Raw genomic sequence first — 15003 nt, forward strand, 5'->3', positions numbered from 1 at the left:
GGGCCGCGGGGCTGGGTGGGCTGCGCCGGCGGGGCGCGGGGGCGCTGGCCTGCGTCTCCCAGCTCGCTCGTTCTCTCGCACGCTCCGGGCCCCCGCCCCCCGAGGCCGGCCCAGCGGGGCGGGGAGGGGGCTGGCTGCGGGGCCCGGCCGGGGAACGGCTCCGAGGGGAATTCTCACGGAGGGGGTCGCCTGGGATCCCATTTTCACGCTTGAAAGGGTCGCCACCTTGGCTTCCGCTCATCAGCCTGGTGGTGGCTACTGACTGCCAGCGGAGGCAGAGCTGGGGATGGAGGGCTGGTGCGGAGAGTGACAGCGCCGGGGGGAGGGTGCGGGCCGAGAGCGCGCGCGCACCCGGGCGAGTTCTCTCGTCTCCCGGGAGCTCGGGGAGGTCTGCCCGAGGGGCTGGGCACATGCTCTCGCACCCACACCCGGTGCTCTCGGCACCCGGGCCGGGACGCTGAATGAGTGGGACGCCCAGGGCTAGGAGAGAAGCACCTTATCAAAACCCGGAGCGCAAACATCCTCCTCCTGACCGCAGTTGGTGGGAAGAAGAGCCAAAGGGGCTTTCCTGAGTTCAGGAAGGGGCCACGGGTAGGAGCGCTATGTGTTGACCCTTGCACCCACGGAATCGGGCATTCTGGTGCCTGCCAACCATTAAAGAGGTGGGCGGCTAGCCCAATGCTGAGAGGGCTGAGTGTGGCCTGAGGGGAGCCCTGAGGTGGGCCAGACTGATCCAAACCGATTTAGACCCGGTGCCAACACTGGGACCACAGGACTTCCAGAGACTGTACCTTGGGGGGGTGACATATACTATGTCTCTAGGTATTTAAGTTCATGTTAAAAATTACCCCTACTTGGTGGGTGAGCAATAAGTTTTCAGATCTCAATTTCCATCACTTAAGAAGAACCATATGGATTGATGTCTATGGAAGACACCTAGAGACCTCTATTTTCCTAGACATGGGAGAGAAGACCATCTTCCTCCCTTTCTATTCTTCCTTCCTCCCTAGGGAGGAAAAATATAAAAGAACCAGAGGTAAATCATAAAGACCCACCATGGGTGGCTCTAAGTATTTAATAATTAGATAACTGAGGTCTTGAACTACTACAATAATCCTTTTTCAGCATTCTGTGTGTTCGATTTTTTTTTTTTTTTTTTTTGGCTCTAGTAGTTCAACATGCAATTAAATTGCCTCCACAAAGAAAGACAATGCTTTTTGGTATTACCTTTTGTCACTGTCACCTATTATTTCTGGGTGGTACCTCAGGATGAATTATTGCCTCAGGTGCATTGTGTACCCATGTTGTAAAATAAGGGCTTTCAATTGTGAGTTTGTGTGTGTTCCAGTTGTCACCCAGCTTCCTTCCACAAGGCTATAAAACACCTTTGAGTCCAAGATCTTTTTATATTAAAATGTTGAATCAAGGTAGACACCAATGGGCCCATTCTGAATTTGGGGTATTAGCTTCATTTCAAACTCACTGAGAAGTGTATCTAATTCCTGGTTATAATCTTGTCATAATGTAACAAGCTATTGGAATAGGAGTTAGCACCATTTGGAATTATTTTGTGAAAAAAAAAAAAAGGCTGTTTTTTTTACAAATTATCTTCAACTTTCTACAGATAGAAAAACTAATGAGGCAAATCAATAGGTACTGAATGGATTAAAATATCTGTCTTCCCTATTTTATCCTCCTCTCACACACATACACATACACACACACACACCTTTTATTTTCTCCCGCCTCTGCCACAGTGTATAAAGCCCTATTGAGACGTGTAGGCGTGATGTGTAAACCGGATTAGCAGTATGAAAGAAAGACACACAATAAGCTGGAATTGTTTTACTTCCCTTTCATTTCTCATGCCTATATCTCTAATAAATTTGTTGCTCCAGCAGTGGGTCAAAGGGATCATGTTGCTCAGCTTCTTTTTCATGTAAGACCCGATGGCAGAGATCACGGAAGTGAATGGCGTGCCTTCTGCCAAATGCAGAGCTTGATATGGATATATTAGATGGGGAGACAGAGACGAGGAGAGAGATGCAGGGAAAAATGTTCAAAGTCTAGGTCTTTCCAGAAATACACCTCTATTGCTTAAAGTAATGTAGCTAAGAAGATATACAGACAAGGGAGGAAATCAATATAAGGGTCAATGCTGTTCTCTTTCAAGTTCATTGTAGACTGAACATTTTCTCTGCAGTTGGTGACATTCCCAGCAAAAGAATACCAATAGCTTTGGCACTGCATAAAGTCTAATTCCCTTTTTCAAACTAGTATGTGAACCTGGAGTAATAAATGGGGAGATTTCTGGGACCTTCTCAGGACATCTTCCCTCTACCACCCCCTCCCCCCACCAAGCTCACTGTAAGCTCAAAAAATGCCAGTGCTCCCGGGTTTGTGCTGTAGACCCCTCATTTACTCTTTTGTAGAATTGGGAGCAGCTTCCCATTAAAGGAGATCAGGGGTAATTAGCAGCATTATTTTGACAAGTTGGCTAGAGCTGTTCCCTTTCCTCCAGTTCTGGGGAGGGGGGATAGGGGAGGAAACAGAAGATGGAAGGGAGAAGGGGAGGGGAGTCATGCTTAAGGGGGTTACATTCTGTGACTGCTGAATCGTTTTTTTCCCTCCCCCTTTTAGACTCATTTTCTACCATCACCTTTAAGCAAATACAAAAGCTGCCAATGAGAAAATAATAAGGCATTCTTAGGGAGCCAAGAAATGGCTTGAATTGAGTCAACTCTTATCCAAGGTACCTGCTTTGAACTGCTCAGGCTCTGGGCCATCACTCATATCCTGTACCCTGGGCTCTCCATCCATAAATAGAATATTACATCGAATCCCCAATTCCTCTCCCCATCATAGCCTCTCAACAGGAATACTTGTGGCACTTAATGTAATGTTTGCAGTTCTTTGCATTTGTGGAAAAGAGTATTAAACTCCGTAGACAAAATTATAACATGGCCCAAGCATCAAATTACTAGATATATTTACTCCTTCATTCATTTGTACTCTGCAAATATTAGCTAAATTACATTACATTTTAAAGACCCAATTAGTTGGATCTGGGAAACCAGTGAAAAGTCAAGTCCTATCGTGGTTTTTCATTACTCCACCAAGTGCAGCTCCCACAATTGCTTATCACTGGAATGTCCAAACACAAAGGGCAGATGTTTTATTTCAGTGTCATCATTTGGATAATCAGATGTCATTTCTGAGATGTGTGTGGCGTGGCCACGGCTGTTTGACTATTGGAGCAGAGAAGAGAGAAGATATGAGGGAATCATATTTTAAGAGTTTAAAGAATGTGTTTTGAAACTACAAATTCCAATGAAGTCTTGGGTCATGATGGGGAGACCAAAATGACAATTAATGCGTTGAGATGGACTTTACTTGGAAAGGGACAATGGGATACTCAAGAAAGAGGGCCAGCAACTCCTGCTGGTTGAAAAGGCATCAAGCTTCTCACTTGTTGGATAACTCTCACGGGGGAGCCATGCTGCAGAAAGACCATTAAAGGGACTTTTCCCAGCAGACACCTTCACAGCCCTGGCCCCTCCTGTCAGCCTCATCTCAGGTCTGGAGAATACTAGTTGAAGTTAACAAACCCGGTGTGGCGCAGCGGTCCCCTGCACAGGGCATGCATATTAAAGCCGACAAAGCTTACAAATGTAAATAAGGGCAGATTGATTAGGAACAACATTATCACTGGGAATGTCGAACTCACATGCATCAGCAATGAGGCAAATTGGGGGCAGGCTCAGCCCTGACCACCCAAGTCGAGCAGGCTTTTACACTGGCTCCTCTTCCCTTTCTTAAAACGTTACAGAAACAAGGCCAATTAGATCCTCAAAGTAATTCATCTCTGTGTATGAAAAAAGCAGACCACAGGGGAAGCGGCGGGTGGGGGTGGGGAGATTAAGATAGCGCTTGTTAGAGCCCAGGCTGGGGATTGCGTCCTGGAACCGATGGGTAGAATTTACAGGCCGAGAGCATTGTCTGAAATGCTGAAAAGTTAACCTATCAAACAGCGGGTGAGGGAGCTCAGGGAGCTGAAAACCCCTGAGATCAATGTTCAAAACGTTTAGGAATTAAGTCAAACCCAGGGAAATGAGCCCGAGTGGAAGAGGCTTTGCCATTGAAACGGTGCACATGTAGCAGCGCCAAAACAAGAGGATATGCAGCTGCGTGCGGAGAGTAATAGGGAACCATTATGTGTAAATAGCCTATAATTTCATTTTAGAATTCCATAATCTAAGTAGCTATACTAAAATTGCTATAAATAAAAGATTGGGTGGAAAAACTAATATTTTGGTCTAAAACGTTGTAAAGAATTTTGTACAGACACAGCACCCTGCCTATAGCTACATGGTTACCTTTGCTATACAGCACGCCTCAAATATAAAAAGACTGACGTGTCTTTTTAGGGGTTCCACCCCCAATCTTTAAAAATTAATTTCCAGCGGCAAAGCACAAAATGGTTTGACTTGAAACGTCTGTAGAACCTTTCAGTGAGAAAAACTAGAATAATAAATCACGTTTCCTGATTTATACTATTTACCAAACATAATGAAGACCAGGATATTGCTCAAAGATTAAGCTTGCTCTGTGTCGAGCCCAATATTCCTGCGATATTATTTATTAACCTACTGTCATTTTAAATGCACGCTGCTTGTCTTCCCTTCTGCATTTTCGCAGCCCTTCCCAGAGCCGCGCACAAAATCACGTGCTCCTTCGTAGTTTGAGTTTTGAATTTCCGCGCTGGCCGGGTACTCCTGTCCTCCTCCTGATCTCGTGAACACCCCCAGACACTTCTATTCTCTTTGTCTCTTTATTCTGCAGGACACCCCCTGCCCAGGGTACTGCACACGTTTTGCCGGTTTGGGATTCAGAGGGCAGGGCCTCCCAGTGAAACCAGGAAGGAGAAAAGGCTAGAGGGAAGGTGGCGAGGCTGGTAGGGAGGAGAGAGATGGGGGAGAAAAGGGGTGAAAGAGGAAGGAGAAAGGAAAGGGGAGACTGAAAGGAGGCAGGGGTAAGCCGCCGAAGAGAAAAGTAAGGCGGCGGGGAGGGCTGGCCGACAGACCCCCTGCGGGAGCCGCGTGGGTCGCCCGGGTGGCCGGCGCGCCCGGCTGCAGTCCCTTTCGGTAGAGGGCAGCTAAATGGTAAGGGACCCGAGCGCTCAGCGATTGGCCGGCCGCGGGGAGGCCGCGCAGGCATTGGGTAACGTAAGGGGGCCGACCGCCTTCAGGAATGTACTACGGCGCGTCCGGCACGTCCGTCCGCGCCGGCGGGGAGTGCGCCTCGCCTGGGCTCCCAGGAGCCAGCGCTGGAGACTTGGAGCCCGCCTGGCGCTAGCCGAGCGCAACGACTTCCCTACCTGCTTGACCAGGGCTGCGCGGGCGTGGGGAGTCCGGAGCTCCGGTGCGCGCGCAAGCGGGCGCACTCGGACACGCGCGCGCGTTAATAGGCCTCCGTGCCCTAGAGCGCGCGCCGGCCGGGCCCTGGGTCACGTGGTCGCATGGGCTCCGCCTTCTCCCCCGCTTCTCCCCCTTTCCCTCCATCTGGGTTTCTTTCTTTCCTTTCCTTTCTTTCTTTTTTTTTCAATGAACACACACCGTGTGCATCTTAAAGCCACACTGCCCCATTTCACGGCTTCAGTCAGCTACTTGCTGCCGAGAGTCCCTCTGCAGTTCAACCCAATTTTTAAAAAAGAAAAAAAGGAAAAAAATACTAAAACGAGACAGAATCGAGGGTTTGTGGATCTGGTCCCCATCTCAGGGAGGAACTTAACTTGCAAAAGGAAAATACTCTCAAAAAAAATTTTTTACGTAAAAGTCGGAGATGTGTATATAGTTTAATTTGTCTCTGGCCCCAGGATCCACCTCAGAGTCGCGTGTTTTCTTCTCCAGGGGAAGCGAATCCCCGGCATGTCTCGGTGACACTGGCTGCAGTGTCCGGACAAGTCCTAGCAATCACTGCACAATTTGTTTCAAATGAATCCAGCATCAAAGCCTTTATTCTCCTTTATGTCACGCTACTATTAAATATAACACGATGCGTACCAGTTTGGGGAGGGAACGTTTAAAACAGACTTTAAATAAATAGGGACTTGTGGTTAATTAAAAGGGGGGGTCCAAATGAGTCCAAAATAAAACTTTTCTCTTTCTAGAGAAAACATTTCTGTTTCTCCGGGTTGTTAAAAGGATTCTGTTGTTTATCCTTTACCTATGTCGCATTAAAGATTCAAATAAAAACTCCTCTGCCTCCACGAGACTACTTCGGTGTCTGGATTCCACGTTTATAAAACACTGACTCCTTCAAACCAGGGCTGTGCTGCCGAGGGGTTTTGAGAGGGAAAGGGGCGGGGCGGGGGGGAGCGAACTTTAAGAAAGGTGGCTTTTCCCCATGTCCCTACTTTCCTCTTTAACTTTCCATTTTGTTTATCTTAATGCGAGGCGTTGTTCCCTGCAAGAGCCTAAGTCTTCTCTTTGGTTATAAAAGAAAAGAGAGAAGGGAAAAAAAAAAAATCTGGCACACACTGGCGCACTATCCACCACCCTGTCATTATTGGTGCAGGCCTGGGAATTCAAGCCGGACCTCCCAGTATTTGCTGCAGCTTGAGGCCAAGGTGCCTCTGAAAGGGTTTTCTTTGAGGAATTTCTGAAATTGTTTAAGCGCTTAAAAAAATTACATTTTCCCCCGTGTCTATCGCGAGGCAAATGCTCGTGGGTGTCTGTGTGTGTGCGCGCGCAAAAAGCATCTTACAAAAAGAAGACACTGTTGAAAAGAAAAGGAATAAGAAAGAAAGGGAGGGGGAGCATTCCTTAATGGAAGTATTGCATGCGAGAAGGTTGGCGCTCTCGGAGGCTCCCCCCGAAGCCGGGGATGCACACACTGGGGTTGCCTACCTGGGTGGTCTCTCTACTTTGGTGAGCTGTTGCTAAGCAGCTAATAATAGTCATGTTTGCTGAGTAATTTCTGCCCTCCGCGAGCCAATCATGTTGCAGAAACCCAAGCCATCTGACAGCCCCGGGGGCGGGAGCTCCAGCCTTTTTCTCTTTCGCTCTCTCTCTCCCCCTCCACCCCCTCCCCTCCTCCTCCTCTTTCTCCAAATGGAGAGAGTTCTTTTTTTTCTTCTTCCATCTCATCTATTGAATCAAGGAGCTGCTGCGGCCGCTGCCCGCTGCACACACACAGAGCGGAGTCCCCAGGTCCCGGGAGCGAGAGAGGCGCGCTGCACTGGGGCAGAATGGTCCAGCGGGACAGCGAGGAGCACAAGAAAGCAGAGTCCGGGACCAAGCAGCTACCGAGAACCCAGCAGCCAGAGCCCAAGCAGCCCGAGCAGTCCGAGCAGCAGCTTCAGGAGCCGCCACCGCCAGCAGCAGCTGCCGCAGGAGCAGCGGCGGCGGCGGCGGCCGCCCCGGCCCGGCAGCGCTGAGACCCACCGGGCGCCCACGGACCCCGCGGCGGCGGCTCTGCGCTTACCTTCCGCGGCCGCTCGGGCGACCCGTGAGACGCCGAGAGAGTCAGCGAGGCCGGCGGGAGCGGCGGGGATTTGCTGGCGCTTTCTGCAGTGAAGGGGTCGCGGCGCGGGGCGGGGGACGGGTAGGGGGAGTTGGGGACAGCGAGGAGCGCCGCGCGAGCGCCCGAAGGACAGGCTGGCTCCACGCGCCGGCTCTCGCTCTCCGGAGAACTGGATGTGGGCAGCGGCAGCCGCAGAGACCTCGGGACCCCCGCGCAATGTGGCAATGGAAGGCGCAGGGTCTGACTCCCCGGCAGCGGCCGCGGCCGCAGCGGCAGCAGCGCCCGCAGTGTGAGCAGCAGCAGCGGCGGCAGCAGCAGCAGCAGCAGCAGCAGGTCTGTCAACCGGAGCCCCAGCCCGAACAGCCGGCGGCCAGCAGCGTCCTCGCAAGCCGAGCGCCCAGGCGAGCCAGGAGCCCGCAGCGGCGGCAGGAGCGCGCCGGGCCGCCCGGGAAGCCTCGGTTCCCGCGGCGGCGGCGGCGGCGGCGGCAACATGGCCTCGGCTGGTAACGCTGCCGAGCCCCAGGACCGCGGCGGCGGCGGCAGCTGCAGCGGGGCCCCGGGCCGGCCGGCCGGTGGCGGGAGGCGCAGAAGGACCGGGGGGCTGCGCCGCAACGCCGCGCCGGACTGGGACTATCTGCACCGGCCCAGCTACTGCGACGCCGCCTTCGCTCTGGAGCAGATTTCCAAGGTGCATTTCAGACTCTCTCCTCTCCTCCCACTCTCTCTTCCCTCCTCTTCCTCTTTGGGATCGTCCCCGCCACACACACACACACACACACACATACACACACACCCCTTTCCAGGAAAAAAAACCAGACAAGTGGGGACTGAAAAATTCAAACCCTCCCTCCGGTCCTGGGAGGAAAGGGCTGTCTGAAATCCGCAGGGGGTGGAGGGTGTGTGTGTGTGTGTGTGTGTGTGTGTGTGTGTGTGTGTGCACGCGCCCTCCCCGGCGTGCCTTTTCCGGAGCACTGGAAAGAGGTCCACAGTGGACCACCTCCAGGGCCGCCGCAGCGCGGCACTGCCCTGTGCCCCCTGCTCCTGAGCCCCCTACTCCCGCGCCCCTGCCCCTATTTGCAGCCTAAACCCCTGTAATACTGCCACATTTCTTAACCTCTTGGAGGGGGAGGCGGAGTGGAGCGAGGCGGGGGGGGAGGGAGCCGAAATAAAGGTGGTTTCCTTTTTTGGCAGCCGGTTTTGCTTTTGTTGAGCATGAAATCTTTGCTCCCTTAAAAATTATCCTCGCAAGAGGGTATCTCCCCTCTTCTTTTCCAGTTTTTGAGCCACTTCTTCTCAGAGCCTGTGGGGAAAGGGAAAGTTGTAAACAAATTGCCACCTTAAATCCGCGGTGCGGGTCTGCCGAGCGGCCGGGTTCATTGTGTTTACGAGGTTCGCTGAAATGTGTGGAATCCGGGGAAGGCGAGCACCCAGACAGGGGCCGGCCGGGGCCGCGGCCAGCGCCGGGGAAACGCCACCGCCGGGAGCAGCCAGCGCCCAGCCAGGACCCCCGCGTGCGTCGGCCCAGGCTCTTCCCCTGTGCATTCTGCTGCTTTTCACGTTTAACCAGAAGGGAAGGGAGAGGAGGGAAAGATCCATGTGGCTGCCCTCTTCCGATCACAAATATTGTCGTAAGTTGCAGATGGCTGCCCCACTTCCTAATTCAGCTCACACGGCGTCTCCCAACGCTATGGAAATACGTCGCGAGTGAGCTCCGGCGCCCACGCTCACCACGTGTATCCCAATTTACTACCACGTCGGGCGGGGGATCAGGACGCGGGAGCCCGCCAAACACTGTTCCCAAAGTGGTCTCGTCCCCCAGCCTCTGTCCTCGCCGGAGCACCCCGAGAAGGGTGAAGGCTGGGGCAGGACTTGCGGGAAAGGGCGCCGTGGTTTGCTGGTTCTTAAACATTGGGCTCCATCGCGGGGATTACGCAGACCCTCCCTTCCCAGGTTGGTGTGAATATTGCCTGTGTTGAATGGTGTCTCGCCTCTTTGCCTCGGCTTCCCCTTGTTCTTGCAGCCCCTCCTCCCACACCTCCAAGTCACACTCGGGGATGCTACGAAGGCCGCGCGTGGGGGCGCCCCTGCTGTGACCAAGGTGCAGCTGCCACGCTGCAGCCTGACTTTGATTTAAGACCAGGCCCCCCCCACGCCGCTCGTGTTTCCTTGGGCCGACCTGGGGTACAGCCCGAAGGGCACCCCTCACGGCTGTCGCGGGATGCCGGGCGGGTGCACGGAAGCTGGCGTGGGCGCGCGGGCCGCGACTCCCCGGCGCTCACTCCTCCTTTCTGCTTCATCCTCAGGGGAAAGCTACTGGCCGGAAAGCGCCGCTGTGGCTGAGAGCGAAGTTTCAGAGACTCCTATTTAAACTGGGTTGTTACATTCAAAAAAACTGCGGCAAGTTCTTGGTTGTAGGCCTCCTCATATTTGGGGCCTTCGCTGTGGGATTAAAGGCAGCTAATCTCGAGACCAACGTGGAGGAGCTGTGGGTGGAAGGTAAGAGATCCAGCGCCCGCCGCAGCGCCCTCTCGTCCCCCACCCCGGGCCCCCTGCCCTTCCTTCCAATTGATGAAGATATTTGCCAGCATACACCTAGATCCTTTCTGTGAAGAGCGAAAACCCCCTGCCCGCAACAGGGGGAATTGTTTATTGTTTGGGCGCCTGGCCGGGAGCCAGGCCCGCCCGACAAAGGCCGCGCTGTAATCTACTCGGGGCGCTGCACTTTGCGAGGTGTTGTGGGAGAGAGTGGCGAGGGCGGGCCGGCGGGGGCGCGGGGGCCCCCTCCGCGGGACAGACCACTCCGCAAGGCCGGGGGGCCCCCAGGTCCCGCCGCCACCGCCGCTCGCTTCCGCCGCGCGCCGAGACGCGGCCAGAGGAAGGCCTCTCGACTCCGGGCTGTACTCCTCGGTTTCCTTCCCTCCCCCACCCCCACCCACCGCGTCCAAAGAGAAAGGAGGGCGGGGGGGGGGCAGAGAGAGGCCACCCCTCCGGCTGGAGGGAGTGTGCGCGCCCCCGGCGGCCGCGACCGCCGTGCGGAGGGCGGGGGGCGGGCACAGCGCGGGCCTGCGGAGGCGGCGGCGTGTGTGGTCCTGTTTTTGGACAGCTTTCAACTCTTGGGGAAAAAAACATTTGTCTCAAGGTACAAAAAAAGGGGGGGTAGGGGGAAAGGAGTTGGAAAAAAAGCAGTAAAGCACAGACTAGAACGCTTGTTTGCAAAGTAGATTAATGTTTCCTCGCGGGTGGGGGCTTTTAAAATGGAATTACGCTGGGGGAAGGCTGCGTTTTAGAGGCTGAAAGAATAAATGTGTTTTAAGAAAGCGGGTTTGGAGGGAGGGGCCGCAGGAGCTCTCCTAGGGGTTATGCCAGTCTTTTATCCACATTCCTCAATTTGGGGGTTCTTTAACCCTTTTTTTAAGTGGTTGTAAATTTAAAATAGATCACACCTCCCACCCCTGACACCCCAGACGGAAACATTTTACTTTTTTTTTTTTTTTTTGTAACTCTTGATTCAGGGGTTTTGTTTTGGGAGCGGTTGTTTTTATTTTCTGTTCGTTGTTTTTTTATTCTTTTTGGAAAGTAACAGAGTTGCTGTTTGGAAACATTTTAACCCCTAAACACTGCTTAGGGAATCTCTTAAAATGAGCTGGGAGGGAAGGATTGCCGTAATTATGTAGATATTTCACACCAGAATATCTGAGGCATTCCTAGTGAAAGCTATCTAAGACAGAATTTGGAAGCCTAAGAGTTGCATGCATAATTGCATAATTGATCCCTCTCAGAATGCTGCTGGAGAACTAACCTTGGAGAATATTTTTTTAATCTTGCCTTGTTTGTGAAGATTCAGCTTTGTCTTCCGTTGAGTAGTGACAAAATAATAGTCCAAATAATTAAGACCAGAAAACATTCTTACCTTAAGAAGCTTGGTAATTAATACAGGTGTTCTTTGGATTGAATCCATGGGGTAATTTACCTCAACTCAGCACCTCATTGTCATTGATAGATAACGTAGGGTTTTAATAAGCACCTGTGATGTCCTCGCTGCAAGTTTACTGAGCATCTATAATGGCCCTAGCACTGTCTAGGCACTGTAAGTGACACTAAAGATGTGAGGCACTCCAAGTGCACAAATTCATGCACTTCAAACTACTACAGTTGAATGTCAGACTTGCACTAAATTTGAGCTCCCAATTGCAGTAAGCCATGAAAGTTAAATGGAAAAAGGAAAAAGCTTCCATGGAAGTGGTGAGGCAAATTGGAGCGACCTAGAGAGTGGAGGAGGGAGGGAGTTGTAGGCAAGAGCTCAGAAAGGGGGTCAAGCAAAGGCCCAAGCTTGAGTGGACAGCCGGCAGTGGGAGATCCCCAGTGTGGCAGGGATAGGGTGCAGTGGCTCCATTGGGCCCTGGGCAGCGGGTTGGGCCCTGGACCGCAGGACTGCAGTTTGGAAACGATGTGATTGGCTAGACTGTGGGGAGCTACCACAGGTTCTAAGACAGAGCAAGTGATGAGCAAAGGGGGCTCCCAGCTCTCTCCAAATGTTCACTTTCTGCTACTTGGGCCAACAGATTTGTTGGGTGTCATGATGATGACAAAAGACTGTACCTTGTTGTTTTGAGCAAGACTTTTCAGTAGATTGTTAATAAGTTTAAAGAGAACGAATGTAAAAAGAAAAAAAGAGAGAGCTAATGTAACTTATTTATGTAACATTTTATAAATATTTCTAGAATTAACTATGTTTTTGCATTACACAACTCACGTCAAGTCCCGGGAGGAGAAACCTGCTTATTAGCTTTCTCACTTGGGCTCTAGCTTAGTGACAGAGTGTTGGGGAGTGACACACCTGAGATGAGACTCATTTTGCCTACTTTGGGCCTCTGAGCTCTTTTCCTTCCCGTTCTGTTTTGCCAGTTTCAGTGTGGCACACTGGTTCTTTGGCCAAGTGTTATTTACTCAATACTATCACTTGTTGAGCAGCTACCCTTACCATTTATTATATATTATGACATGCCTTACCACTCAGTAAAGTAGCTATCTATTATTATCTTTATTTTTATAACGTGATAACCTAGGTAACATTTTTAACTTGTAAGTGAATTATCGTCCCATTATACAAATGAGAAACTATGGATCCTCTATGTCTCCATGTCCACTTTGCCTACTAGTGACTTAAGTAAACCTGGTCTCCTGTTGCCCCGACCTTGATTTCTCATTCATTCATTCATTCATTCATTGCATGCTAGGTTCTTCCCCTGTAGAAGAAGCGACAGTTTCATAAATGCAAGTAAACCCAACCAGGGAGGCCACCATACCATTTTATAATTTTAATTTAAATTCAGAGTAGAGGTAACAATGAGGAAGTCTTGTTCCTGACATAGTGAGCTTAGTGTTCTTGTTAACAGCAAGTAGTGGAAGCATTTACTTTTCAGAGTAAGGATGCTCTGCTATCCTAGACTTTAGTAGAGCAGAATGAGAAGCAATGTGGAATTTAGGTTCATTGTGTACTTTAATGTCAGATAAATTCTTCATCGCTATCAGCAAAGAAGTCTGTTAGATGGTCTTTTTTTAATAGAGACTGCAGATGTTCTGGACATAAACACGTGTGGTTGCTACACTAAATAAACCAAATGAATAGAGGTTGGATATTTCCTTAGTTAAAAAGCAACAGAAGAAAGGAAAGCATAAGAGATTTTAAGGGGAGAGAATGCTGAGGGACAGTTTGGAAAATGTTATTTCTCCTGTGGGTGAAAAATTGACATACATATACACAAACACAAAGGCAACTGTGTACATCTATACCCAGATACATTCAGAGGACTTCCACCCACCGGACACACAGACAAGTGGCAGGATGGCAGGGGCACCTTCCAGGACAGCCCTGAGGGAGGGTGACTGAGTCAGGACGAGGGCTGGAGAGGTGAGGGTGGTGGGGCATTCCAGGCCAAAGGAACAGCCTGGGCAAAGGCACAGAGGACAGGGGTGTGGCCTCTGGGAGAACTCCCAGTGCTTGCCTTTGGTTGAGGCATCAGGTTTGATGTGGAAAGCCTTGAGGCTTGGAAGGTCCAGATGCATAGCAGGAAGGTCTCTGATGTGTGCAGGGTGTTTGGCTGAGGGGGCTGCCAGCTCTTCCTTTTAGCCATTCTTTGCCTGCCTCAAGATTTACACTGGAGTATTCGGCCTCCAGCGCCCTCCCTGGTACCAGAGTGCTTCTCATCCTTTCGGGCATAGAAGGGAAATGCCTTCTTTTTAACCTTGCCCATTTCTCTGTTGGCTTTTCATTTTTGCTTAGCACTTTTATGCTCCTGTCTCACTTAATATCTACCCCCCACTCCAGCCCTCTCTCAGACACAAGTTTGTTGTCATGATTCTCCAGTGACAGAATGTTCATTTATCTTTTTGAGCTTTTTGGGTTTATTCTCAAAGCTCGCCCAGCCCCCAGCCTCCTTTACTGCAAAAAATAACAGCCTTGAAATGAATCCATATTGCCTTGTGTTTGGTTATTAACATCTCTGGAGGCCAGGATCAAGAGAGGACACAAATTGTGACTGATTGTTTTTTTAAGGGAAATGGTAAGTTTTGTTCAAAAATGCTTGCTTGATGTTTCTAAATGCTCTCGAGTTTGTAGCTAGAGTTTGTAGTTGCTAACATAAGCCTTCGGTGTTCTTGGCTCTAAGTCAGGCAGTTAGAGGAGATAATTGAGCTTCACCATCCTTTTCAGTTTAGAGCAAGGTTTCTCACTATTGACATTTTGGGCTGGATAATTCTCTGTTGTGGGAGCTGTCCTGTGCATTGTAGGATGTTTAGTAGCATCCCTGGATTCTACCCACTAGATGCCAGTAGCACTCTCCCAGTTGTGACAACATGTTCTAGTCGTTGTCAAATGTGTGGGCGGGGGGGCAGTGCAAAATTGCCCCATCAATTGGAAGCCCCATGCTGTGCAGATGGAAGGCTTTTATTATGACAGAGTTGTGGCTGCTAAAGCATTGCTATAAATGCAAAAGTTTTATTTTCAAGATAACCCTCCCTCCCCATCCCGGTATTTACTGACCCAGGTAACTAACTTTTTTCATGCAAATAATTTAAATTTTTGATTATTCTTAGTATTACATAGCAAATAAAAACATCATGAAGTTGAGAGAGAGTGGGTGGGGGTAGGCATAGAAGAAAGGAGAAGTGTTATATTTGAATACTTTTTATTCCTTTTCCTTCAGGTAACTTAATTTTGCAGATAGACCTCGGTGCATTTCAAACACAGTAGGCTGAAGGTTTTTAGCATGAACGTGACTTTGTAAAAAGCAATAAAAGACACCACTGGACTTTGTTCATACTGCAATAACGGCTCCTTTTCGAAGCCCACATAGGACATTGGCTCTTTGGTGGTCTAGTTCTCCAGATGTTCCTGTCACACACCGCTTTTCCCCAGGTGCTTGCTCTTATGCAGCAGAACCAAAGAGACAGCGAGGGACTGAGGCACGTCACTCAGAC

At 50.6% G+C, this 15003-nt stretch overlaps 1 protein-coding gene across 5 annotated transcripts in view; it reads left to right on the top strand.

Moving 5' to 3' along the window:
• Nucleotides 1–15003, top strand: part of PTCH1 (patched 1) — a 68201-nt gene that overhangs the window by 1165 nt on the left and 52033 nt on the right. For 2 of the 5 annotated variants that reach the window (XM_029203535.1, XM_029203537.1), the window contains exons 1-2: nt 8015–8212; nt 9828–10020. In XM_029203535.1, coding sequence (XP_029059368.1) covers nt 8015–8212; nt 9828–10020 — 391 coding nt within the window. Of the gene's footprint in view, nt 1–7864; nt 8213–8945; nt 9153–9827; nt 10021–15003 lie in introns of those variants that run through there. The other 3 variants (XM_029203534.1, XM_029203536.1, XM_029203538.1) reach the window with 3 other exon arrangements.

The sequence above is a fragment of the Monodon monoceros genome, unplaced genomic scaffold, assembly GCF_005190385.1.
Source record: "Monodon monoceros isolate NGI ecotype Baffin Bay Population unplaced genomic scaffold, NGI_Narwhal_1 Super_Scaffold_5, whole genome shotgun sequence".
Classification (NCBI taxonomy): Eukaryota; Metazoa; Chordata; class Mammalia; order Artiodactyla; family Monodontidae; genus Monodon; species Monodon monoceros.